This window comes from Acinonyx jubatus, chromosome D4, assembly GCF_027475565.1.
Source record: "Acinonyx jubatus isolate Ajub_Pintada_27869175 chromosome D4, VMU_Ajub_asm_v1.0, whole genome shotgun sequence".
Lineage (NCBI taxonomy): Eukaryota > Metazoa > Chordata > Mammalia > Carnivora > Felidae > Acinonyx > Acinonyx jubatus.
In genome coordinates this window covers 89,279,252-89,306,753 of record NC_069391.1, presented here as the reverse complement: position 1 = coordinate 89,306,753, position 27,502 = coordinate 89,279,252, and the positions used below count along the sequence as shown (strand labels likewise).

General features: G+C 48.8%; 1 protein-coding gene across 2 annotated transcripts; it reads right to left on the bottom strand.

Annotated features, from left to right (window-relative positions):
- Nucleotides 1-268: 268 nt before the first annotated feature.
- Nucleotides 269-27,502, bottom strand: DIRAS2 (DIRAS family GTPase 2). Of its 2 annotated transcripts, none has more exons than XM_053205362.1 (2): nt 27,167-27,502; nt 269-4,127 (listed from the first exon to the last, which is right to left on the bottom strand). In XM_053205362.1, exon 2 carries the CDS (start codon nt 4,089-4,091, stop codon nt 3,492-3,494), a length of 600 nt encoding a protein of 199 aa, XP_053061337.1. In that variant the 5' UTR covers nt 4,092-4,127; nt 27,167-27,502; the 3' UTR covers nt 269-3,491. The 2 variants fall into 2 exon arrangements, with proteins under 2 accessions (XP_053061337.1, XP_026896995.1); XM_027041194.2 differs by lacking the exon at nt 27,167-27,502 and adding an exon at nt 26,754-26,908.

The window sequence follows — 27,502 nt, the reverse complement described above, 5'->3', positions numbered from 1 at the left end:
AAGGGATTAAAAGGGAGCTTTTCTTCACTCCTATGGAGCCCCTACCCACTCCCACCTCACCCTCCAGGACTGGCAGGGACCATCTGGGGAAAAAAAACAAAAAACAAAAAAAAAACCTCCTGGAGACACTGTCCCCAACCCCAGGCCTGCCTGACAGCCTCCTGTCCAGAGATAAGCACATCAAAGCAGCTTCAAGAGAACTAGGTTAAGACCCTCACCGGACCCCCTCCACCCACCCCCCCCCCAAAGAACCAGAAACATCACCACCTTCCAGCCAGGGGGTCAGAACTGAAGCTTTATTTCAATCGGTTTCTTTATTTTCAGAACACCACCGGCAACTAGAAACAGGTATGCAAGTGTGGTTTTTATAACTGAAGAGTCCATAAAATAGATAATGGGATTGTAACCATAAATACACCTGAAATATAAATATACACATTGATACCCCACACGTATAAAAGTCATGCTCTGTAAATACTCTGTCCACGTACTGTCTTTGTGGGGGACCGAGTTCCGGATGGAGCTTTGAGGGTTGACACGTGTCCCGTCAGTTATGGATGTTTCCAGAGAGCTTCCGCAGGAGCAACCTATTACCAATCTCGACAAGGAAATTAAGTATCACAGAGCAGTTCTGAAAATATTGAAGAGTTGTTTGTTCTACAAAGAATGAGCATTTCTCAAACGTTAGAAATGGTGAAACAAATGTACCAGCTTACAGGTATGTACAATGTGTTACTTTATACTTCAAAAATGCAGGAAGATCAATTATATGTATACACATAAAATATATGTATATAATCGTAGATCGGATGAACAATTCAATATTGCTCTTGTGTTGGTCTTGCCGTATTGCACGCATGCCCGGGGCATGCCCATGGCTTATCACCAGATAGAGGACGTACTGGTAGGGACAGAAGGGGACTCATGGGAACCCCCATGCTTGTCCCCGGAACGCCATCGTCAAAGCAATATTTGGAGTTCCGTAACGTGCCGTGGCGAGGTCGGAAACTTCTGTGCCCACGTGCGGTTGTAGGACGGGTCCACCGGAACAGCACTGCGTACTCAGGATGGGGCCACGTACACGCCACACGCACCTGATTCGGTGGGACCAACCCCCGAGCCCGGAGACGATCGGGGATCTCCTCAAAGACTATTTTGAGATGCTCCTCAAACCCTCAGTGCGGTTCACCCAAAATGACATCAGGACGAAGACCTGTGCCTGTGGCGTCCACAGCCTTCCTATAAACCCACGGGCAAACTATGAAGGAACGAAACACATCCTGAATGCACTCTGGTTTTCGATCATGAAGAGTTTCTCCCACGGATGAAGCTTTACACACTTTAAAGGCAGACAGTGACGAGAGAGGGCGGGCGGGATTCTGACCCATATCAGTAGGAACGGGACGATCAGTGGGAGCCTCACCCTAGGAGTCTCAGGGACCTGGCGGCCCGGGGCAGACCCCAGCCCCCCCATTTTGGCCACGAAGGCCTGTTTCTTCTTCCACTTACCCCGTCTCCAAATTACAAACTCTCTGAGAATAGAAATAGAAAAAAAAAAAAAAGGGATAGGTTGAAAAATAAATGTTCTAGAAAACTCACCAACTACGTGTGAATGGGAAGCTCCCAGAGCAGCCGCCGGGGGGGGCGGGGGGGACCGTCCGTCGGGACTTGAGGGGGCCTCGGGCCCAGCTCTCCGACCCTGCGGGCCCCTGGGCTGCTTCCACACCTTCCTTGCTCAAGGTTGCTCCAGGAGGCCAAGAAGAGGGGTGGGGTGGCTGGTTCCCAAGGGCGCCTCCACACACGGCACGGGCCACCAGGGGAGTCACGCGCAGAGCCCAGAGGATTGTCAAGACCAGGACCTTTAACCAGAAAGGGCCGATGGAGATGTTGAGTGCACAGAGGTGCCGGCTACGGCCGCCCTGCCCAGCGGGGCCGTGAGGACACAGCAGGTGCAGAAGAGAGACGCAGAACCCAACGGGGTGCATGCGGACGTCCCCAACTGGCCAACTCCGCCCGGCGGCCGGGGCGGCCGGGGGCTCTCCTCCCCCGGCCCGGCCCGGCTTCTGGCTTCCTCTGCCTGCCGCGTAGCAAGCAGCTCTTGAAGGACCTTTCCGGAGCGGGGGCCAGCGTGAGCTGTGCTGGCCAGAACAAACAAGAGGAGGCTTCTGTTCCGGGCTGTGTCAGTCGGAGCCTTCTGGAAGCGGAGCCAGACCGGCCGTGCCCAGGACAGAGCAGCCTGCCTGCCTCCAGCCACCGTCCAGTCTCCAGGCCAGCGTGCAGAGACCGGCAGAGGCCGTGATTTAGTTTGAAGGATAAGGAAGCACACAAGGTCATTAAGAGGAAGAGAGAATTGATTCCAGAGCAGACTCCAGAGCATCGAACAGCTCTTAGGAGACATTTATAATGGAGCATGCAGGATAATCTACTATTACTTGAACACATTCTCCAGGAGTATGCTTCAGCTATAGACAGATCATTAAAAACACAGTGAACGACTTCTGTTTCAAAGTATTTCATTGAGGTGCTAAAGAATGGCGTATACAGATCTCTGTGTCATTTGGAAAAATGGAGGTGCTTCTGTCTTGGGATGGCCTTTGTTGGCTGTTGCCCAGCTGGATATAGACCGAGTGATGGAAAAGGGGGAAAACCATCGTGGAGGGGGAAATAATGGCCTGAAAAGAGCTTCTTTCATTGCATTTATTTAAAATCTGAGGGCTGGAAGGAGTGTGCTCCTCGTGGGTCAAGGGGAGGAAAGCACACTTCTAAAACCCTCGACGTGTGACATTGCTGAGATGCTCCAGGAAGTGTCACGATATCCTCACTCGCACACTGAAGGGCCAAGCAGGATGCCCTTAAGTGAACTCATCTGTCACCGGCCGTGAAATAATTAAAGGGGCACCTGCTGACCAGGTCTAGTGAGGTGAGAGCACCCCTCAGAGCCCGGGGCCCGCCAGTCAGCTGGGAATCGACAGTGACCACGCTCTGGGGGACGCTGTGTCAGTTTATGTCCAATTCAGCTACAGAACTGTGAAATGGACAACGTGGGCCAGGTGTTCCCTTCCCCCGCCCCGCCCCTCCCGCCCCTAAGGGTGCCCAGCTCTCGAGCTGGGTGGGCATAGCTCCAGGGTCACATGCCGTCACATGCATGCAGATGGGACCTAGTCCTGTACTCAGATCGCTCGTGGGCGCGAGCCCAGAGCCCCCGCTAAGGGCCAACCCACCTTCAGAAACGCCCAGCCCCCCACCAGGTGCCCCGGGTTGCAGGGTGCATGGGTTCCCATTTTAACCGCTGGGCGGAGTCCCTGATTCTGGAGAGGGGGTGCTTACGGGCGGTGGCGGGAAGTGCCCTCTCGGGGACAACGGGGCACGTCTCGGTCAAGATGCGCTAGTGAACACGTGGGCATCGTACATGCTGCCCTGACGACGGGGGGTCACGTGGGAGGGGACGGGGGCGGGACGGGGCCAGGCCCCGCCCCCCGCTCCGCAGGGCCTCACATGAGCACGCATTTGCCCTTGAGTTTTTCCTTCCTCTTCTGCTGCTTGCTCTTCTTGCCGTCGATCTGGAGGCTCACGGTCCTGCGCTTCTCCAGGTTGAGCAGCTCCTGGAAGAGCTCCTTCACGTTGTGGTTGAGCTTGGCCGAGGTCTCCATGAAGGCACACTTCCACCTGCGGGCCAGGGCCTCGGCCTCGCCGCTCTCCACCTCGCGGCTGGGGCTCTCGTCACACTTGTTGCCCACCAGCATGATGGGGATGCTGTCCACGTCCCCTTTGATCTCGCAGATTTGCTCGTAGATGGGCTTGAGCTCTTCCAGCGACTGCCGGCTGGTGATGGAGTAGACCAGGATGAAGGCATGGCCCTTGGAGATGGACAGCCGCTGCATGGCCGGGAACTGGTGGCTGCCCGTGGTGTCCGTGATCTGCAGCGTGCAGATGCTCTTGTCGCAGCTGATCACCTGCCGGTAGGTGTCCTCCACCGTGGGGATGTAGCTCTCGCGGAACGTGCCTTTCACAAACCTCAAGACCAGCGAGCTCTTGCCTACGCCACCTGCCCCGAACACGGCCACCCGGTAGTCGTTGCTCTGTTCCGGCATGTTGCTCCACAGCCGCGGCTCGCACCCAGGAGGCACCTGGCAAAGGAACCAGACGTGCGAGAGGATCGGTTTAAAAAAAAAAAAAAAGAAGGAAAGTCTTGACGAGGATTGCCTTACCCTCTTTTGATAGCTTAAAAAGAACCAAAGGGATACATTTTGTTTTCGAGCTCCCAACGTAAGAGAACTTGAATTTCATTTAAAAATTTTAGGGGCACCCGGTGGCTCAGTCGGTTAAGTATCTGACTCTGGCTCAGGTCGTGATCTCACAGTTGGTGAGTTCGAGCTCCGAGTCAGGCTCTGTGCTGACGTTGCAGAGCCTGCTTGGGATTCTCTCTCTTTCTCTCTCTCTCTCTCTCTCTGCCCCTCCCCTGCTCTCTCTCTCTCCCCAAATAAATAAATTTTTAAAAAATGGCATCAAGGTCACTGTTTTATAAGCATTACAAGAAACCCTCTAGATAATGCGCACTCGGTGCTTACCCAGCAGAAGCTCCCAGCATTAGAGGACGGACAGGCACAGAAAGGCGTCTGTTACACCCTGCGTGGTAGCTGCCATGGTAAAGTCATAAACAAAGGCCGAAAGAGAGCCTGCTGGGGCATCCAGTTCTGTGTGGGGCCCTGAGGGGAGATTTCACAGAGGGCCGGGTGAAGGTGTGGAGGGATGAGGGGCGGGTCACACAGAAGACGGGGTCCCTTGCAGATGCCCAAGGGTGTGAAGGGAGCCAACACGGTGCCAGGGCAGATAGCTGGCGTGCATGGACATCTGGGGCAGAGCTGGCAAGCAGGGAGCGGTGGCCTCATCAGTCGAGATAAAAGGCCAAAGAGACAAGTAGGTTTGGAGAAGCTGAGCAGGAAGCAGCTGGGCCCGGGTCAGGTTTGTAGGACACACAAGTGGAGAGAGGTATCTGGTAGGCGGCTGGGCTGTGGTCTGAAAACTCAGTGGGGAAGTCCAGGCTAGTGATAAGGATGTGGGTTTCATCCATATATAAAGAGCACGCTAATAAGTAAAAATCAGCCAGGGTGAAGAAGTATAGTGAGAGAGAAGATCAAATTCCAAATCCAGAGAGATTGGCAAGTCATCTACCTCAGCTTTCTGCACCTGAGTTGCCTGCACCAGAAAATGGAGATAGTAACACCACCTTCTCCTCAGAGCTGCTCTGGGGTGTTTGTGAGACAAGGACTGCCACTCAGCACAGTTGGGGGCCCAAGCTCTCTAGCTGTTTAGTAAGGACTAGGCAGAAAAGGGGGTCACAAAGGAGCAGCAGGGACAGGAGGAAGAACTGGAGAGAAGGTAGCAAAATGCCAAGAAAGCCCAAAACTGTCAAGAAGTCACGGGGCTCGTATAGCTATACACACCTACGTTAAATGAGAACAAAGATCTCAAATCAGTAACTTGATCTCCCACCTTACAAGAGTCAAGTAACCCCAAAGGAGGAAAAATGCAGGAAATACTAGATTACAGTGGAAGTCAGTAGAATGAAGAATAGAAAAACAATAGAGAAAAATCAATAAACTCAGAAGTGGGCTTGTTTTTTTAATAACAATAAAATTAACAAGCTTTTTGCTGGACTGGCCAAAGAAGCAAGAAAACTCAAAATGTTAACATGAGAAGTGGCAGAGGAGACATCACTACTGACCCTGCAGAAACATAGTTATCAGAGGCTCCTGTGACCCACGGCATAGAAACACGCTACATAACTCAGAGGAGGCAGACCCAAACTACCAAAGCTGAATCAAGCAGAAATCGAAAATGCGCAAAGACCTACATAGCAAGACAGTAATCAAAAAACCATCCACAAGGAAAGCCGGGTCCAGACAGCTTCACGGGATTAATTATATTGGATTAATACCAATCCTTTGCAAACTCTTCCAAAAAGTTGAATGGGAGGATACACCTGTCACTCTCTCTGAGGCCAAAATTACCCTGATACCAGCTTGAGATACAGAGACATGACAAGAAAACTACAGAGCAGTATCTCTTCTGAACAAATACAAAATCCTCAACCAAGACTAGCAAAACGAATCCACCAATGCATAAAAAGGATTATACATCATAACCAAGTAGGATTTATGCCGGGCATGCAAAGTCGGCTTACCATCCAAAAATTAACATAACATACCATATCAATAAAAGACCAAAAGCATGATAATCTCAGTAGATACAAAAAAGAAACAATTGACAAACTTCAGTACTCAATCATGATTAAAAAAAAAAAAAAAGAGCAAATCAGGAATAAAAGGGAACTTCTTCCTCCAGAAAAGAACATATTATGAAACACCACAGCTAAGACAGTACTTAATGATGAAAGATTGTTTTCTCACTACAATCAAGAAAAAGACCAGTGTCCCCACTCTTGCAACTTCTATTTACCATTTTACTGAAGGTTTTAACTAGAAGAATAAGTCAAGAATGTGAAATAAAAGGCATCCAGATTGGAAGGGAAGAAATGAAACTATTTATTCAGAAGGCATAACCTTGTAAATAGAAACTTTTAAGGAATCTTCCAAAAAGAAAACTAATAAACTACTTCTAAAAGGTTTTCAAATATCCATATAAAAATCAACTGTATATCTCCACACCCGCAACGAATAATCTGAAAACAAAATTAAGAAACCAATTCCATTTACAACATCATGAAAAAGCATAAGATACTTAGGAATAAAATTAATAAGGAAGCATAAACATTGTACTCTGAAAATTAAAAAAAAATATTGTTGAAAGAAACTGGAGACCCAAAGGAATGGAAAGGCACCCATGTTTATGTATCAGAGGACTTAATTTTGTTAAAATAGCAATATTCCCCAAGTCACCTACAGATTCAGTGCAGTCCCTACATTAATTCCAATTGGCTACTCTATGGAAATTTCCAAGCTGATTCCAAAATTCACCTGAAAATTCAAAAGGCCCAGAATAGTGAAGCAATGGCGAATTTAGAAAGAAAGAAAGAAAGAAAGAAAGAAAGAAAGAAAGAAAGAAAGAAAGAAAAGGATGGGAGGGAAGGAGGGAATGGGGGAGGGAAGGGAGGAAGGACAGAAGGCAGGAAGTTGGAGAACACATACTTCCTGATTTCAAACTCACTGAGAGGAGCAGAAAGACACTATACATGACGACATTGTCTACGGATTCTGAAACGGATTCACAGATACACAGGAACAGATCCAAGCCCCCAGTGTGAGAAATAATGTGTTAAAGTAACGGGCTCAGCTTTATCCCTGATAGCCAGGCGATGGAAACAACCCATATGTTCGCGGTAGAAATGGAATATTCGTACCATGAAAGGCAACACATCAGATTAATACATCCCTATGATAAGAAAAAGGGATACCAAGAGTGGAACATGCAACACGCTGGTTGAACGTGCAGTTGAGATGCGCTCCACAGCCCGCTGGATGCTGGAAATGCCACCCATCTTTGTGCGGCTGGGGGTTACGGAGGAGTTACGCAGTGGTCTTGCAGATTGTTCAGAATGACCATATTCTTTCAAACTTATCATGGAAATGAAATATCACTTACAAGCCAGGAAACCCAATAGGGTTGATTCTCAGACTCAAGTTAAAGGAAAGTACCCTTGGAGATGGAGTGTGTAGCTTTGATCTGGGGGCGGTAAGAGGTGAAGGAAGTCTGGCAAACTTTAGGTTGACTGGGATGTCCTGAGCTACGAAGGGAGTCAAAGCAACTTGCAGTGCGTGTGGGAGCAAGGACAACCGTGGAGATGGCCAGAAAGACCAGAAGTGGGGCTTTCTCTTTAAGGAAATTGAGGGCTGAGGAAAGAGGAGGGGACAATCAGCCGAGGTACTATGGGGGGAGACTGCAGGGATCGGGATCGGCTGTGCATATTCAACACAGCAAACCCGGAAGAAGGCAGGAGCCACTGAGATCCAGAATGTACACAGGGCGATGGGTCTTCACGGAGAGAAGAGAGAGATCAGGTGGAGGCACGGGACCCCGTCCAGACCGGCCCCTCGACCCCAACCACCTGTCATGTCTCAGCTTAACGTGTTAAAAGGAACAAATGAGAAGCGACATAATGCATGTACTTGGTTAAAGAGATAATGGAGATCGTAAAACACTCTTTCATCCACACAGAGGCCCCTTCCCTCCTTTGACAGCTTCTTTCCAGAAACAACCACTGTTAAAAAGAACAGAAATTCAGTTATCACTTCCTGGTGTGCACCATGAGAATTTTAAATAATGCACTCATTGCTTGAAGCGTAGAACTTAATGTCTTGACTTACTGACTTTGGACCATATCTTTCTGTGAAATTAGCACACTACCTTCCTCCATTGCCTGATTTTTGTGAGTTACACTCCATTTTTAAGCACCTGCCAGTATTTCAGTTTCCCAGATACAACATTTACAATTTGTTCCAAAATTTATATTAAGTCTTCTGTACTTGCCTGCAGGTTGTTTCTAAACTCTATCAAGAAACAGCTTATTGAAAGTGTTTTGTAAAGATTTTTCAAAGCAGAAGTCGATAGTAGGACTGAACCCACTGAGGGGAAAGGTCATCGTCAATCAGACTTTGCTGACTGATGCATAATCTTCTGTGTCTGCATTGTTGGGGTCTTAGGTTGAGTTGGGTTTTTTTAACCCTAGTTTTTTGGGTTTTTTTTTTTTTTTTTGCTTTTGTACCTAGGTCACTCTTAGTTGCCAATTTGTCTTTTTTTTTTTTTTAATTTTTATTCATTTTAGAAAGACAGAGAACAAGTGGGGCAGGGGCAGAGAGAGTGGGAGACACAGAATCGGAGGCAGGCTCCAGGCTCTGAGCTGTCAGCACAGAGCCCGATGTGGGGCTCAAACCCACAAACCGTGAGATCATGACCTGAGCTGAAGTCGGACGCTCAACCGACTGAGACACCCAGGTGCTCTGAGTTGCCGATTTCTCTATTTCAATTTATTACCACCTTGCTTGGATCCATTTTATGTTTTGGCATGAACATTACTGGTAAGTTCTTTTAGATGGCATTAAAACTTCTGAGTCCATGCCACGTTCCCCTGATTGATGCAATCCTGCAGCCAAACAAAGTTGCAAGTATTTTCTCCACAGATTTTAAGGGCCATTTGTCTTTTAACTTGGTCATCACCAGGGATATTGGTGTGAAATCCAAAGGTGGTAAGATACTCTCTCCTCTGTAGGGAACTCGGGATTCTCCCTTCTCTTTGGCAGGTGGGGGTTTCTCTTTATTCTGAGAGCTACGCCATCCCACCAGGATATATCTAGAACTGCTTTTTGACTACATTTTTGGGGGGGGGGGTTGGGGGAGGATTAAAAACCTGATCATTTCCGCAGCCTGGGGAAATTTTTATTTTTTTCTATTTTTAGGAAGTGCGTCATCCCAACCCCTCTACTCCTCTCTCTTTGTGGAACTCTTATTAGGTGATGGCCTGGGTGTACCTATTCTTAATTGCTCTAAAAGGGCTTTCCTTATATTTTCAATCTCCTTTCTCATACTCTGATTTTGCCCCTCTCATAGAAGCGCTTTCTTATCTCGGACAAGGGGATTCCTTGCGGACTTTCAACAAGAATGCTACTTGCGATTTGTTGCCTCTGTTCTTATCACGTATCTGAGATATCTCTGGTTATGTCTGTTCAGTGCAATCTTCCTCTGTCATGGGGTTTCCACCAAATGTCTGCTGGTCCGTGGTTGTCCCTGATTTATGAAAGAAATCGCCACCTGGCTGGGAGAGGCAGCTAGGGCAGTTTCTCTGGATGCACAGATCTGTCCACCAAAGTCTCTTCTGCCCTGAATAGGACAACTGTCTGCAACGACCCCTTTCTACTTTCCTTTTCTGGGACTTATCTGGACGAAATGATCACTCAGCCCCTCACCCCTCTGAAAAGCTTATAAACAGACAAATGAGGGAACGGATCAAAGAAAGAGAGTAAACAATCCATCCCAAAGGATCACAAAAATATAAAAATGTGTGTCTTATAATAAAGAATTCAAAATGAGACGTTTTAAATACTGAATATTAGGTTAGAGGTACAGTATTATGATTTATAAGAAATATACATTTGACCATTCAGATGACGAAAATATATTTTTCAGGGCACCTGGGTGGCTCAGTCACTTAAGTGTCTGATTTTGGCTCAGGTCATGATCTCACAGTTGGTGGGTTCAAGCCCGTGTGGGGCTCTGCGCGGACAGCACGAGACTGCTTGGCTTCTCTCTCCTTTCTCTGTCCCTCCGCATTTTTACCCTCTCTCAAAATAAATAAACTTAAAAAAAAAGTTCTTTAAATCTACTACTGACGAAAGATAAATGGGTCACTTAAGTAAACATAAGAACTATTATCGACTTTACAACACAAACAAGGACACTTTTAAAAGAAATTAATTTTCAACGGAATGTAAATTCTCTAGGTAGGAGCGTGTACTTTTACACACTTCTAGAATTTCGATTAAATGGAAGATTCATTTCATGTACCTTCTCAGCTGACCCTAAAAACTGAGACATCTGTTCGTTAGTGGGAAACATTTGCCAGATCGTAAAGAGTTAAACAGCTATGGTCTGTCTTTGCCTAAGGAAGCAGACTCAGTTTTTCAGGAACCTTGTTTCCTGGTGTTCTGGAAACAGCCCGCCCTGCGGTGTGGGGACAGGTGTTGAAGCAGGTGACACATCTGCACCCAGATAATGGAGCCACCGTCCCATGGCAGGGGGCCCGGGGGCACCCACATATTCATGGCAAGAATCCTAACATCTGCAAAAGTGAAACAAGTGGGAATATATTGCGGCATGTCTTGGATTGGAAGCATTAGAATACATTATTCTTTAAGACCTTTGTTGTCGGGAGGCAAATAATCCCCCAGCTTAGGCACAGGAAAAAGATTCACTAGTGTGTGTCTGCTACTATTCCATTTGGAGAAAGCATCATGGTCAGGAACGCCCAAGGGCCAAGTAACATGCATTTCGTGACACTTTTCAGACTCCCAAGAGCCTGGCCGTATTTGGGGCATTTTCTGCCTTCCTCCTCTTCTTTCCACGGGAAATGAAGAGGCAAGTCATGCAAATAAGCAGCAACACCATCTCCTTAGTCAAAGGATGGGTCACCGAGGTTGACCCTGCAGCTGGCCCTGCAGGGAAATGAACACCAAAGCACGAAGGCGGCAGGGACACGGAGACCCTGCGGACACGGAGAAAGAACGTGTTCCATGCGGGGCGTGAGGCTCAGTGTGCTGTGCACAGCCCGGGGCCTGCCTTCGCCACGAGCCTGTTGAAACGAGGCTCTACATGATGTGTACTTGCTCAGGTTGGTTTCTAGGTTTGGCCAAATAAAAGTCTGCAAGGTTGGCAAGTGGCTACGAAAGAGTCCCTCAAACCATCATCGGTTAGGTTGTTACTCATGCTTTCGGGGTCAAAGCTAAGAATCAGTGCCCAACCTGCCCAACCTGTCCAACCTGCCCAACCCAAGGTCATGAAGATCTACCCCTGCTTTCTTCTGGAGTTTGATGATTTTAGTTCTTGTATTTAGGCCATTGATCCATTTTGAGTTGATTCTTGAATAGGGTGTGAGGAGGGGTGTCAGGTCACTTCCCTGTGGATGTCCCCTTGTCCCAGCACCATTCGTTAGAGAGACAATTCTTCCTCCACCAAATGATCTTGACCCCCTTGTCAACAATCAACTAGCTCTCGGGGCACCTGGGTGGCTCAGTCGCTTAAGTGTCCGATTTCAGGTTAGGTCATGATCTTGCAGTCTGTGGGTTTGAGCCCCCCGTCGGGCTCTGTGCTGACAGCTCAGAACCTGGAGCTTGCTTTAGGCTCTGTGTCTCCCTCTCTCTCTGCCCCTCCCCTGCTCACTCACTCTCTCTCTCTCTCTGTCAAAAATAAATAAACATTAAAAAAATTTTATTTTTAACTCAACTAGCTATAAATGTGAAGATTTCCTTCTGGACTCCATTCTATGCCATTGGTCTATATGTCTCTCCCTATGCCAGTGCCACACTGTTTTGTCTACCGTAGCTTTGCATTAAGTTTTGAAATCTGTTAAGTGTGACATCTCCAGATTCGCTGTTCTCTTTCAAGACCGTTTTGGTTCTTTGGGGCCTCTTGCAATGGTGTACAAAAAATAAATAAATAAATCAGACTTTGTCAAAATTAGAAATTTCTGTGCAACGAAGAGCATTATCACGAAAGTTAAAAGAGAACACACACAATGGGAGAAAATATATATTCTGATGAGGATCGAATAGAAAGAATATATAGAGGACCCTTACAACTGAATAACAAAAAAGAAAACAAACCAACTGAAAAATGGACAAAGGGCTTCTATAAACATTTCTCCAAAGAAGTTCTACCAATGGCCAAGAGGCACAGGAAATGATGCTCAACACCACTAGTCACCGGGGAAAAGGCAGATGGAAAACACACTGAGCCCCACTGCACACCCAGTGGGATGGCTCCTAACCAAAATCAAAGCAAAAGAACAACAACAACAACAGCAACAAAAAAGAATCAGAAAATAACAAGTGTTGGAGATATGGAAAAATTAAAACGCTTGTGCATTACAGGTAAGAATCTAAAACAGGGTGGCCACTGTGGGAAAATTCGACAGAGAATTACCCTATGACTCAGCAATCCACTCTTGGGTGTATCTCCCAAATCACTGATACACAATCGATACGTGGAGCTATAATTAAAATAATTCAAAAGACACATTCACAGAAGCACTCATCACTGCAGCCAAAAGGTGGAAGCAAACCAGTGTCCGCTGAGATGAGCGTATAAACATGTGGTCCATCCATACAATGGAACATCATTCAGCCGGAAAGGGGAAGGGAGTTCTGTCACCTGCTACAGCATGGATGAACCTTGAGGACATTATGCTGCATGAAATCAGCCAGGCAGGAAAAGACAAATACCATAGGATTCCACGTAAACGAGGTCCCCGGAGTAGTCACACTCCCAGAGATGGTGATGGCGTGCGCCAGGCTGGGGGGCGGAAGGAGTGGACAGTGTTTGACGGGGACAGAGCTTCAGTTTGGGGAGGTGAAGAGTCCGTGGACGGAAGGAGGTACTATGGCGTGAACGTGCTTACGGTCACTGACTTGCACGCCTGGAAATGGTAGATCTCCTGTAATGTGTATTTCGTCACAATAGAAATATACGAGTGTGAGTGAAAACATTTTTGGCAACAAGCAAGTCACTACTAAAAGACCACGCTCCTGACGTGAGCGCAACGGACAGCAAGCAGCAGGGCACACACCCTCACCCCTTTCTCGTCCACATCACACAGCAGAAGCAATAAGGGTCTAGTCTGACCTGACAAAATCCCGACGAGACCAATTACGATTTGCACCTACTTCCTGGCCCTAAGTATAGACCGCATTACAGGTGACATGAAGCATCACCATTAACCAGGGCACTGGAAACCCAGCCCAGCCCGGTGGACTGCCTGGTCCAATATGGTGGCCACTCCCCATGGGAGTTCCCGCTGCCCTGAAGGGAGGCGTCCCACACTGGATTTTGAGCGCTTAGTGTAAGAAAGAATTTTAAATTGATAGTGATTGTGATATTGATTGTAAGTTAAAATGATGTTATTTCAGATACATCGGGTAAAGTAAATTACTTAAAATAACTTCCCCTGTGTCTTTAGTTTTTAAGATGTGGTTACTTTGGAAAATTCAAAATTATGTACATGGCTCACATTGTATATTTACTGATATGCAGTGTTCTAGAACAAACCCCCATACTTTTTTTAGCAAAATTTACCAACACGTTGTAATGAATCCAATGCGTTAGAAAATGTACTTAAACGTGATTTTTTTAGAAAACCCTTAGAATCGTCTTCTAATTAACAGTGAAAGCCAAAAAGCCAGAAAAAAATACTTATTTTCCTGCCGTGGCAAAGTATATGAAATGACACACCAAAGTGCACGGTGACAAACTAAAATGCATTCCTTCTCCGAATCCCCTAGAAAGATAAATAGAAAGTAGTACTTAAGTTAGGAAGAAACCAATATTCCAAGTTTCTCAGCAGAGAGATTGGCTACAGTTGAGAAAAAGTACAAATGTTCCAAACACACTTTAGTGCGTCCATAATTTGCTGGAATGATTCTCCTTCAATAATAAGGTACTTTGGCACAAACATCCTTCACTCAGTGTTTATTTATTTATTTGTTTGTTTGTTTGTTTGTGGTCACTCTCCCCACTCCTTCTCCAAAATCCGCACCCGCAAGGGCGGGGTGGGGTCCCTGTTGAATTCACTCACCAGCACATGAGGGCATCCAACCCATCGTGGAAGAAACACTCAGCACGTATCGAATGATTATCTGCTGTTGAAATACATTTTTGTGAGTGGACCAAGGCAAATCCTACCAGAGAAGACAAGTGAATTCCTCAAGGAAACAAAATAAAGGTTTGAAAAAAGCCTACATAAGAGCAACCCCTCATAGGTTGGCAACATCAACCTTACAAAAGGATGTGTGGTAACATTGTAGAGACAGAACCAGAGGGGCAGAAGTTGCTCCATCACTCGGGAAGTGCTTACAGCAAGAAGTTTAAGCCAGAAGTCCCCAGGGGCTACGGATACCATGTATTTGGACATTTTATTTTATTTTATTTTATGTTTTCCCTTCTCCAATTTCATCTACTCCCCGACCCTCCCAGCTCTGTGCAGTTTGTTCTCTGTATTTATGACTCTGTGGCTATTTAATTATTTTGTTTTTCAGATTCCACAGATAAGTGAAATCGTGTGGTGTCTGTCTTTCTCTGTCTGACTTATTTCACTTAGCATAATACCCTCTAGGTCCATCCCTGTTGTGTCAAAAAGCTCGCTCTTTTTTATGGCTGAGTAATACTCCATTGTCCGTATGCCACATCTTCTCTATCCATTCATCTGTCAATGGACACTTGGGTTCCTTCCACATCTGTAACTCTTGTAAATAAGGCTGCAATAAACACAGCGGTGCATATATCTTTTCGAATAAGTGTTTTCATTTTCTTTGGGTAAATACCCTGGAGTGGGATTACTGGATCATATGGTATTTCTATTTTTAATTTTTTGAGCAACCTCCGTACTGTTTTCCACAGTGGCTGCACCAGTTTGCATTCCCACCAACAGTGCATGAGAGTTCCGTTTTCTCCACATCCTCGCCAACATTTGTTCTTTGTCTTTTTGATTTCGCCACCCTGACAGATGTGAGGTGACATTTCATTGTGGTTTTGATTTGTATTTCCCTGATGAAGAGTGATGATGGGCATCTTTTCATGTGTCTGTTGGCCATCTGGATGTCTTCTTTGGGAAAATATCTATTCTGGTCCTCTGCCCATATTCAATCAGATTATTGGGGGTGGGGGGAGTTTGGTCTTGATTTACATAAGCTCTTTACCAATTTTAAATATTAACCCCTTATTAGATATATTATTTGCAAAGATCTTCTCCCATTCACTAGATCGCCTTTTAATTTTGTTGATGGTTTCCTTTGCTGTAAAAAAAGCTTTTTATTTTCGTGTAGTCCCAATAGCTTATGTTTGCTTTTGTTTCCCTTGCCTGAGAAGACCTACCCATAAATATGTTGCCAAGGCCAATGTCCAAGACATTACTGCCTGTATTATCTTTTAGGAGTTTATGGTTTCAGGTCTCACATTTAGGTCTTTTACCTCTTTGAGTTTATTTTTGCATGTGATGTAAGAAAGTGGTCCAGTTTCATTCTTTTCCATGTAGCTGTCTCCAGCTGGCGTTTTAATTTTTTTTAAGTTTATTTATTTTGGGAGAGAAAGAGAGAAAGCACAAGCAGGAGCAACGGAGGGCAGAGAGGGTCCCAAGCAGGCTGTGTGCTGTCAGTTCAGAGCCTGACACGGGGCTCGAACCCACAAACTGTGAGATCATGGGATCATGACCTGAGCTGAAACCAAGAGTTAGATGCTTAACCCACTGAGCCACTCAGGTGCCCCCAACTGGTGTTTTTTAATGTAAAACAGGTATTTGTAATTTATAATAGGCAAAAATATATACATAATATTATACATACATACATATAATGTATGTTACATATACGGCAAGTATTTTTAATATATATAAATAATATATAATAACGTGTAACATATAAAAATAAAACTTTATTATATACAATCAATAAAATAAGTTCAAAATAAATTAAAAACAAAAATAAATAAATAAAACCTTATTATATATATATACATAATATTATACATACATATATATAACATATGTTACATATACAAGTATTTTTAATATATATATAAATAATATATATTAACATGTAACATATAAAAATAAAACTTTGTTATATATAATAAAATAAATTAAAAATAAAATTAAAACAAAAATAAATAAAACCTTATTATATATATAATATTATACATACATATATAAAGCATATACAATATGTTACATACTGTATATTGTATATATTGTATATTGTATATATCGTATATTGTATGTTACCTATACAATTGTATATGTTATATATATGGCAAGTATTTTAATATATGTAAATAATACATAATAATATGTAATATATAAAAATAAAACCTTCAAGACACAGAAAATTCTTTCACATACTCTTTAAGGAAATTAGAAGCACCCACAAAAGTACTTTCTCCCGCAGGATGGTTTACCAGTTATCTTGTAGCAAAGAATACGGAAGTGTTGCCAAACTAAAAGGCAAGTCATGCGTTTTTCTTTTATGCAAAAGACAATTGTTCTAAACCCACCCCCGTTTTCTGCATGGGAGATGGCTTTCACTAGTATGCCACATAGCAGATATTTTGCAAAAATAGGCAATCTCCTCTGTCTCTCTAACATAAAGATGAAATGTTAGACATTTTAGACGGGGGACAGGGGCACCGTACCTCCTTTGGAAAAGCCATCCTATGGAGACAGCAGTTTGGAAAGAGATGCATGAAAATGCTTCTGGGAGAGTGACGTCACTAAGAAGGTGACAGGGTTGTTCCTGGCTCTGCTCCCCCCGACGAGAGGACCAACTAACACCTCTCCGAGAACCGGACGTCGCTCCAGAGGATCCCAGAACACCGGGGGGCGGGGGGGCGGGGGGGTGGAAACACCCCCTCCCTGCAGAGGCCAAGACAGACTGCGTTGCGGGGGACAAGAGATGGGGCCACACTGGGCACGTGGCCCCTTCCCCAAGACAGCACAGCACCACGGGGAGGGGTCTCCCCTGAGCCCCTGCCTCCTCTGGGGAAAAAGGGAACCCAGGAGGGACCAGCAGCCTGCCCCAGCACTGTGGTCACTTCACAGGAGCCCCAAGTCGAATTCACACCATGGGGACTGCAGAGAGTGTGGGGGGTGCTTAGCCACCGGGAATCTGACTGTGAACGGGAAATCTGAACAGACCGGGGAGTCAAGGGGGCTCCGCCCGTCAAGCATCTGACTCTTGATCTGAGCTCAGGTCATGGTCTCATGGTTTGTGGGATTGATCCCAGTGTCTGGCTCCACACTGTTGGCATGGAGCCTGCTTGGGATTCTCTCTCTCTCCCTCTCTCTGGCCTCCCCTGTGTGCTCTCTCTAAAAAAAAAAACAAAAAAAACAAAAACAAAACGAAAACAACAACAAAGAAAAGCCTTACAAACTCCTTTTTTTTTTAATTTGTTTTAATGTTTATTTATGTTTGAGAGACAGAGAGAGACAGAGCATGAATGGGGGAGGGTCAGAGACAGAGGGAGACAGAATCCGAGGGGGCTCCAGGCTCTGAGCTGTCAGCACAGAGCCCAACGTGGGCTCGAACTCACGGACCGTGAGATCGTGACCTGAGCCAAAGTCGGACGCTCAACCGACGGAGCCACCCAGGCGCCCCAAGTCTTACAAACTTCTAAGTTCTAAGACAAGAGTACTCGGGCTGTGATGTACATCATGACGACGACAGCCAATGGTGGGCAGGACACGCGGGAAAGCTGAAAGGGTGTGAATCCTAATTGTTCTCATCCCAAGGAGAAAATTCCTTCCTTAAATATTTTTTCCTTTCTTTTTATTTTATCCATATGAGAAAACGGATGTTAGATGAACCTATTAGGGTAATCAATACCCAAGAGAGATAAATCAAACCATGCCAGATGCCTTAAACTTACACAGGGATGTATGGCAATCATTCGTCAAGCGTGACGGGGAAAAGCGGCTTCTGTTACGTGACCGTGTCGGAAGCAATGCAGACGTGTTTCTGTACAGCTCTCCTAACTGCACAGTTTAAAACCTGAAACTCAAACTTTTTTTTTTCTCTATCATTTTAAAGGTGTTTCCAAATGAAGGGTCTCCATGAGTGTGGGAGCATCGATAAAACGCACGGATGCAGCGCCCCTCAGTTCCACACCGAGGTGCACAGGGGACATCAGAGGGGCCAGAGGACAGCTCCCTGGAAAGCTGCCACTCGGGTAAAGATTTGAGAGAGGCAGTGGAGTGAGGTCTGGGCCCCTGGGGAAGAGCTCCCTGGCAGAGATAGCATCCCGTGGAAGCACCTGATGCCAGTGTGGTGTGCTTTGGGCCACGGAACATTCCAGAATGCAGGGAGGGAGGGAGGGATCGGAAAAGCAGGTGAAGTCAACACGTAATGGGTGGGGGCAGGAGGAGGCAGCTCTTGTCACGAGAAGGACGGCAGCTACGGAGGGTTTTCAGCAGAGAAGGGACGGTGATGTGACCCGTGCTGTGTGGGACGTCCTTGAGGACCCAGGAGGGCAGCGTGGAAGCGGGAGACAGGACGTCCTGCCTTGGACCACGGTGGCCGCAGGGCAGGGGGTCAGTGTCATCCCCGCCGAGATCACCCTCTGGTTCCAAGACCGCAGATGCCAGCCATATGCCAGCAATGTCCAACGGCATGTCCGCGGCCGGCCTCTGCCCAGAGGTGCAGGCCATGTGCCCTCTCCCCGCCGGACCTCTCCGCTGGGACGCCTTGGACACACCCCAAAATAACGTGGGCACAACCAAACCGCCTACACCCCCCCTCCACGCCTCCCCTTGCAACTTTCCTCGTCTTGGCCGATGGCGACGTTCCCTTCCGGCTGTCCGGGCCGAAACCCCCAGAGCCCCCCCCGAACCCCTCTTCGTGTCCCGCGCCTCACATCCAGTGCGCCAGTGGCCTCCAGCCACTCGAATCCACTCCCCAACAGCCCCAGATCACCCCTGCACTCCAGACCCTCCATTGGCCACGCTGTCTCCCCCAGAACGAGAGCTAAAGGGCTCAACCCCCACAGTCACCTCCTGCTATTTTCCCCCCCGCTCACCCCAGCCACATCTGTCTCCTCGCTGCTACTTGGACAGCAGCTGGCATGCTCCTGCCCCGGGGCCTTTGCACAGGCAGTTACCGCTGCATGGACCGCTCTTCCCCTCCCCCACCTTCTGCAGACCTATGTTCGAATATCACCTTCCCGCCCAGACTTTGCCGACCACCCTATCTCACTGCACGATCCCAGCCTCAGCCCTGGAAGTCTATCCCCTCTTCCTGCCTTATTTTTCTCCACAGCACGTTTTCCTTTCTGACACACTCGTAATTGACTTTCTTAAACCATAGGCTCTGGGCGGGCTTTTTATCGGTTTTGTCCACTGCTGTCTCCCCAGGGCTTGCACACCGCCCGGCCCGTAGGAGGCGTTCAGTAAGGATCTGCGCAGAGCGTCAGCGAATCTGCGTTTCGCTTCTGACGAACAGATGGACGAGGGCAGACCACGCAAGGTGCCTCGGGCAAGAGCCACGCGGGCGGCGATCTTGGGGGTCGGCTCGAGGCGGCCAGGCACCTGCGGCTGCCACGCGCGTTGAGCGGCATCTCGGACGTGGCTTCCAGGCCGCGGCAACACAGCGTGAACGAGGCCACCCCGCTTCAATGACAGCGCGGCGCTGTGCTGGGGGAGCGCATCCGCAGGGCGGACCACGGCCCCGTGCGGGCCCCGTGTGGGGAGAGCCCTCCGCGCCCCAAGCGCCACAGCTGGAGGCCCCCAAATACCAGAAGCAGGGGGACGTGACTGCCAGAGGCTGCAGGAGGGTCGCGATGTGAGCGGAGGCCGGTCGGGGCGCCGTGGCCATGACCGCACGGGCTTCCGAGGGCGGCGCACGGCCACCGAAGGGGGCCGGCTCCCACGGAGAAAGCGGACCAGAAGTCCGCTGTAACCAACCGGCCAAAACCCAGGCAGCTGAGCCTAGAAAGGCAGCAGGAGGACGGAACACAGGCAGAGTGACGTCAGCAGGGATGGGTGGCGCCGGGCTGGGGAAGGAGCTAAGACGCAAGCGACGGGAGATAAAGCGTCAAGAGAAAAACTCCTAAGGTTTCTAAGTGGCAGAACTGGAGAGACAGGATGAGAGCCTCTCCTGAGAGCACGCTGGGCCCAGGTAAGGGGAGATGGTGAGCTTGGGTTCCTGCGTAGCACGCGGCAAGAGTGTTTGGGCCCATCGAGGCTCACGTCGAGGGGGCAGGCGGGTAACGCGTGCTGGGCCGGCCATAGCACTGGGATCAATCAGGGTGCGCTGTTCAGGGAGGGATTGAAGCCCGGTGTGGACGAGGCGGTGTGGGAGAACCACAAGGCAACAGCAGAGGGCTCGGACAGACCCCGGAATGAGTGCTGTGGGGGCAGCGGGTCTGCAAACGTCACAGGGAGCCCCCCGAGGGTGGATCAGCCGTGCTGAGGGCCGTGTCGGGGAAGCACCCCAGGGAAGCACGGTCCTCAAAGAACGATGGAGAGAATGGGGCTAGGAACTGGAGAGCGGCCCCCGGCCGGGAAGCACGGAGGGTCCCTGGGGCACCCGGCGAGAGCGGTTCTGACGGAGCGAGCGTGAGGTGCAGCTTCGGAACGTTTCCTGGGGCTCTGGCTATGGAACGGGGGGATGGTTGCAAATCAGTGGCTCAATGGAACCCAGTTGGGGCTTTTTTCTTTTTTTCTTTTTTTAATTAATCGAAGGCTACACAGACATGGACGTGTACAAACATCAATGGGAAGGTAACAACGGAAGAGGCCAGTGGGATGAAATGCACGTCCCGGGAGAGCAGCTGAGCAAGCGCACTGAGAAGGCGTGTCATAAGCACAGGACGCCGTGGCTGCAGGAGGGGTGCCCCACATCCCTCCGGATGGGGGAGAGCTCCCAGGACTGACTAGATCCCCTGTGACTGCCACTGTCACGTGGAGCTTCAGAAGAGAGGACAGAAAGACTGGGGTCACCTGGATGGCATGCGGCCAAACTGTGAGGACGGCCCTGGACCTGGTGAGCCAATGCTCTCGGTGAGCAAAGAGCATGAGAGGTCAGAACCCGATGGGATGAGCAAAGCAAGGGCGCAGAGTCAGTAGCTGTGAACCACTAATCAATATTTATTTGCGTCCGCTCTGCAGTTACCAGGCAGGTCAGCAAAACATGCCGTAAAAGGCTATGGCTACTGACGTGTCTAGAATCCAACGGCAGGTGACGTCGGACGGTCCTTAGCACCAGCTGTCCTCAGCAGGCTTGTGGTCAAAGCTAGGATCCCCAGAATCCTTCCAGGGATGAACGGACTAGCGCCACAAAACTATCAAGGAGGGGATACGCCTACGGAGGCAAAACAGCACGAATGCAGTTACAGAGGCGGGACTGCCCGTGCGGAGATGAGCTCAGGCAAGGAACAGACGGAAAGAGTTGGCCAAAGCAGGAACATGGATTTAACCAGACAGAAACTGGCGCGTCCCTGCAGACCCAGCTCAAAGAGCAAGACGTAAAGAAAGAAATCAGTAGTTTAAGATTAACTGGAGAGCGTCTACACCAGGGGAGCTAGGAAGGGCCCATGCTGAAGGCCAGAAGGCCATCCAGAAGCAAGGTGCAATGTGAGACAGCGGGCTCCATGCCAGGCTGTGCGCGGGAAGAGCAATCTGATACATTGAGAGAGAGAGGGGGGACCAGTAAGATGCCGGTCCGATCACATCCACCCGCTGGAACATCCCAGGAACCTCCCACAAGGGTGGAGAGGTCCCCGACAAGCTGTGTCTTCAAAACACCCCTGATGTGGGTGTCAGCAGCCCTGATGAACAGATGAGGGACCCGAGACCCCACGGTTGAAGCAGCAGCGGTCGATGCCCAGCTAGGGAGCAGGGGAACCTCTTCAGCCAAGAATCGGCAAACCCAGGAAGGCAACGGAGCCGATCCAAATCAGCAACAACGGAACCACGAGCTCAGGATGCTAAAATGTTCAGGAAGGAAGTGGTTTTTTTGTTTTGTTTTGTTTTTTACAGTAACATCTAATATTGCCAAGCGACGTTCAGAATGGTCTTGCCTTTGCTTTAAAAAGACAATAGCCACATTAGGCAGCTAGGAACAGACAACCGTGTATGTTTTCTGACCCAGTTGCCAGGAACAGTCCCCTGCCAAGAGCATAGATCTGCTGCATAAAGGAGGGTAGGTCCTGAAACGTTTAGCGCGCATGTTGATCGATCAATGGTACAGAACCAGCATTATAACTGGGTGTGACTACAACAGTAGGTATCTAGTCAAAGAGGAATAGGTACCCATTGATAGCTCATGGCTGAGAAAGAAAGATAAATGGGAGTATCGTACCCCCAATAGTCACGGGACTATTCCACAGTTTTCTTTAAATCCTAGGGGGTCTTTCCCAAGCAAGGGAGCAATGAGACAGCCCGCTGATCTTATGCGCCCATGGGTAATGGGAGGTGGGGGTGGTAGGGTTAGGAAGGTGTGTCCGAGTCCATAAAATAAGGAAAATACCAGTGAGCTGGATTTTTGATGTGGAGAACTGAGCGAGCTCCTGGCTTTGCGCTGGACTCAGAGACCCAGATACTGACCATTTTCCCCCGAAGGTACACTCAACATTCGAAAGTCACAGGTACGCACCAATACGACCATCGGAGTGGGAAGATGACACAGGAAGGAAAGTGTCCCCTTCCAAGGGCCCCTCTGTCTGAGCTCCTCTGTCGTAAGCACATGGACCCTTCTGGACTCCAGCTTCAGCAGTGGAGGCAGGAGAGAGGAGAAAGTCCTCATAGACAGCTCCCGTGTTCTCTTACTTCCTCAGAAACCCAATCACTTTCCAGACATCAGTTAGCTTTAGAAAAACATTGCACAAACTCCTCTCATACAAGACGCTGCTCTCTTTAAACCTGCTATCCTGGCTTCTGAGACAGGCAGCCGTGTGATGGAAATGACACCCGCCTTTCCATCACTCATTGACCACCGAGGCCATCCAGGGGCTGGGTGAAGAAACCAACATCCTTTCATCAAGGTCCCTCATTTCTGGGCTTCAAGAAGTCAGTATTCACGGGTCAATTATAAAGCGTTACATTTCACGACACTATTGAATCCTGTTGAAATGGATGGCAACATTGAAAATACATACACATACCCTAACGGATAATACGGAAATATCTGTGAAGAATATTCAGTCACGCAGTAGATACTAGCTCACTAGTTGGTTATTGATTTGACAATGGATTTGCTGTTACCTGCCCACTAAAGAAATTTAAATATGAAAATTGAATGATCTCCGATGGGACACGGGGACTCAGTTGCTGACGTCCGCCATCAAGGATTGGACAGAAGCACACAGTGGTTGTGCAAAATGGCGGCACCCACCAGGTCTGCTCCTCTGTTTCTGCTACAGCAGGTCCTCTAGGCTGAATGCAGGTGGAATCCACAAGTCTAGCCACTGGTTATTTTTCAGAGAACCAGGTATTTTTGATGCGAGTATCTAACCCAACCAGATATTTGATCCAACCCTCCTATTTTACTAATAAAGAAGCAAAAATAGGTTTTAAGATCGCACAACCAGCTACTAGTAGGGAAGGGTTGGACACAGCTCTTACAGCAATTTGAGATCAGCTGTTTATTTATTTTCGATAGTGTTTCAGTGGCTCAATTTAACGGCTCCTAATGTTTCAGCTTTTAAGTTACTTTGTCAAAAAGTTAATATTCCGTAGCCATGATGGCCAATACAACAGCCACCAGCTACATGGGCTATTGACCTCTTAAAATGTGGCTGATCCAAATTGAGATGTTCCATAAATGTAAGACTTGGCATGGAAAAAAAAAAAAAACTTCTAAAATATCTTATACATAGTTTGTATCAATTACATCTTTAAACAGTCATTTTTGATAGATTGGATTAAAGAAAATACATTATTACAATGAATTACACCTGTTTATTTTTACTTTTCTAATGTGACTAGTAGGACATTTTAATGCATGCATGAGCCTCACACATTTTATCTATACGGGACAGTACCGATTTTGAGGACAACACTGCACTAAGGACAGACCCACCGGGGACCTTTCTTTTCCTGATTTAGCCAGTGGCGGGAGCAAAAGATGTGAGGACCAGGGCACATCCACTCCGGGTACTGTAATGAATACTCAGCTGGTGGAGGGAGAAAGGCTTGCGAGAAACATCCTCTAGGAAAAACCGAAGCATCATTTGCAATCCGTGAAATAACTTCAGGTTCATCCTTAACTGCACGTGCGTGTGCCAACTCAACTTGTACAAGAACATCAGCAATCGTGACAGCATGACAACAGCCACCTGCCTTTCGGATTAAGAGCAGATATTTCCCTAGAAAAATCATAACCAAAAACAATGGCCTAGAAATCAGCTGTCTTTAAAGAGACGGCTGTCCATTGTGAATACCCCAACCAGATAGGCAGATAGATAGACAGACAGACAAATATATAGAAAGAAAAATGGATAGAAAAAATGGACATAGATAAAGACATAGATAGATAGATAGATAGATAGATAGACAGATAGATAGACAGATAGACAGACAGACAGATAGATAGATATCCAACCCACCTTAAAAGTGAGAATGGGACACAGGGGTTACCTGAATTGAAAGTTACAGCTCAGCACTGAGCCCTCTTTAACTTCCAACAGTTTGCAGGCAACCTCCTCCCCCCGTAGAAAGCCAGACGCTCCTCTTTATAACAAAGAAATTTTTTTAGTGCAAAAGTTCACTGCGTTCATCTAGGGGGAGGAATGATGCTTTCGTCCAGATCAGTAGGTAACTTGCAACACACCAACACACCACCTAAGGCAACAAAGTAAGCACAGACATGTTTTCACAGTCACGGACGCATTCTCTGTTTGACAAAGAACGCTCGGCATTTTTCAAAGGTTTTAATGTTCCAGAAAGCTGTGCAGGCACCCGAGTGGAGACCGTGTTCCCTGATGGCTGAGAATGCCAGATTGCCAGACAGGAGCGCAAAGGCACTCCCACAACTCGGAATTGGATTTGTCTGTCTTCTGAGCCTCTCCTCACGAACAACTATTAAAGCTGTAACAAGAAAAGATTCTGGAGGTTTCTGCAATAACCGTGCACACAGAATTGCCGTCTGCAGAGGTAACCCAGGAGGAGGAAGCAGCGACCCCAGGCGATGGAAGGCAGTCCCCTCTCCCCGCTCCCCTGCCTGTGTTCACCAGGACCATTGCCTGACCACCAAACGAAGGGCCATGTGTTAAAGAGCATGAAAATGTGTCCCTGCCTGGTCTCTTCTCTTTCTGTAAGATCAACTACGGGTCTCCTGGTGCCTCGGCCCATAGGAATGCCGGGCTCCTGCATTTCCAGAGACAGAACTGTTGGCAATTTGCAATTTCAGGCAGTGGCCAACAACAACAACAACAAAAAGTATTATTCCCCTCCCCCAAATTTGTTAAATTTATTCTAATTTTACCCTCCCCTTTTCTCTCCCTCCCAGTCCACCTCTTCAAATCCAAATGCCACCGGAAAAGAAGTGCATTCGGACTGATCTGGACGTAAAATGCTCCGGGCTTTTTTGGTTACCTAGAAAATCTTCTTTAAAAAGAAGATTTTATAGGTTTTTAGTTCAAAGCAGGAAAGGTCTCCTGTGCTAAGACGGGCTTCTCACGTGGAAGGGGGGTCGTTCAGAAGATAGTAAGGGCGAAAATGCAAATAGACCCCTAAGGAAGGCACGCTGTGTCACTGCTCGGTTAGGACTGGACGCCCCCACCAGCTGTATCTCAGCGTCCAGTGGATGTGACCGGGGACGCACAGGGTTGCCACTTTCCAAGTCTCCCAAACCCCCAAGGATGGGTATTGGAGCTTTAAAGGAGAAAAACAGCATCCTCGGCCGCGGCGCGGACGGGGGCAGAGGCTCCCGCAGGGCGAAGACGACGCCAGAGAGCGGGAGCCCACAGGAGTCATTGTCATTTGGGGGGCTGCAGCCCCTCCCCTCCCCGGCCCCTGCGCCAGGGCAACAGCGAGGGGCGCGCGCAGACTCGGGAGGCACATGTAAGGGGAGAATTGAAATATTTCGCCACGTCCCAGCCCAGCCCGTGAAGGGCCGCTGAGGGAAACCGTGCGAAGCCAACAGCCTTCATAACGCGCTGTCCATCCTTCCCACTTGGAGCCACGTCTCTGGCACTTCCGAAAATCCACTCAAGCAACTTCCACGCTGCAAACACCTGCACCACAGCACCTTCTGAAGCACCAACTCCTGTTTGGGAAGGGATCCCAAAGAATGTGCAAGGTACGGATCTCTCTCTCTCTCTCTCTCTTTTCAAGAACGCGTTTCAGCCCAGGGCACCGAGACGCACACCCTCCCCGCCAACGATACAGAAATGCGGCTTCCCGCTCGCCAACTCCAGGGGCCTTGCTGCTGACTCGAGCTCCCGGTGACGGCAATCCCTCCTCGGGGGGCTCCAGGCGCGGAGGCCCGTGGCCGGCGGGGCCCCACGGCGGGCGCGGCGCAGCCACGGCCGAGGAGGGGGATCCTTACCTGAGGGGCAGCGCAACTGTGCTCCGGGCTTGTCCCGAGCTCGCCTGGCACCGGACGGGGTAGGGCCGGCCGTGCCGCTGCGGGCTCCTCCCGAGGCGGGCGGGGCGCCGCCGCCGTGACGATGCCGTCAGCTGCTCGCCCGCCGTGCGCCCCCCGCGCCCCGGCACCTGCGCCCCGCGCCCCCGCGCCCCAGAGTCCGCGCACCTGCGCCCCGCGCCCCCCGCACCTGCGCCCCGCGCCCCCCGCGCACCTGCGCCCCGCGCCCCCCGCGCACCTGCGCCCCGCGCCCCCCGCCCCCCGCACCTGCGCCCCGCGCCCTCCCCGCACCTGCGCCCCGCGCCCCCCGCGCACCTGCGCCGCGCGCCCCCCCCGCACCTGCGCCCCGCGCCCCCCGCGCCCCGCGCCCCCCGCACCTGCGCCGCGCAGCCCGGCCTTCCTCCTCTCGCTCCCCCTCTCCAGTCACCACTTCCGAGCTGGACCAGCTGCTGCAGCGGCGGCTGCTTTTGCTCAAATGGCGTCCGCTCGCCTCCAAAGAGCTTTCAGGTGCCACCTACTGCATGCTCCTGGAATCGATGGCCGGGACTGGAATTTTCTGAGAATTCAGTGAATTAACACCCTTCCGTGGCAAGTGCGCCGGATTCTTTTGTTTGGGATCGTTCACACCGTCAGCTGCAATCACTACTAACCACCCAGGCTTTTCTTTCCGCGTCCAGACGCTGAATGGAAAACCACCTCGTTTCGAAGTCGGG

Bases quoted from the DNA above. Each gene is read 5' to 3' on its own strand.
- DIRAS2 (XM_053205362.1), bottom strand. From the start codon at position 4,091: ATGCCGGAACAGAGCAACGACTACCGGGTGGCCGTGTTCGGGGCAGGT.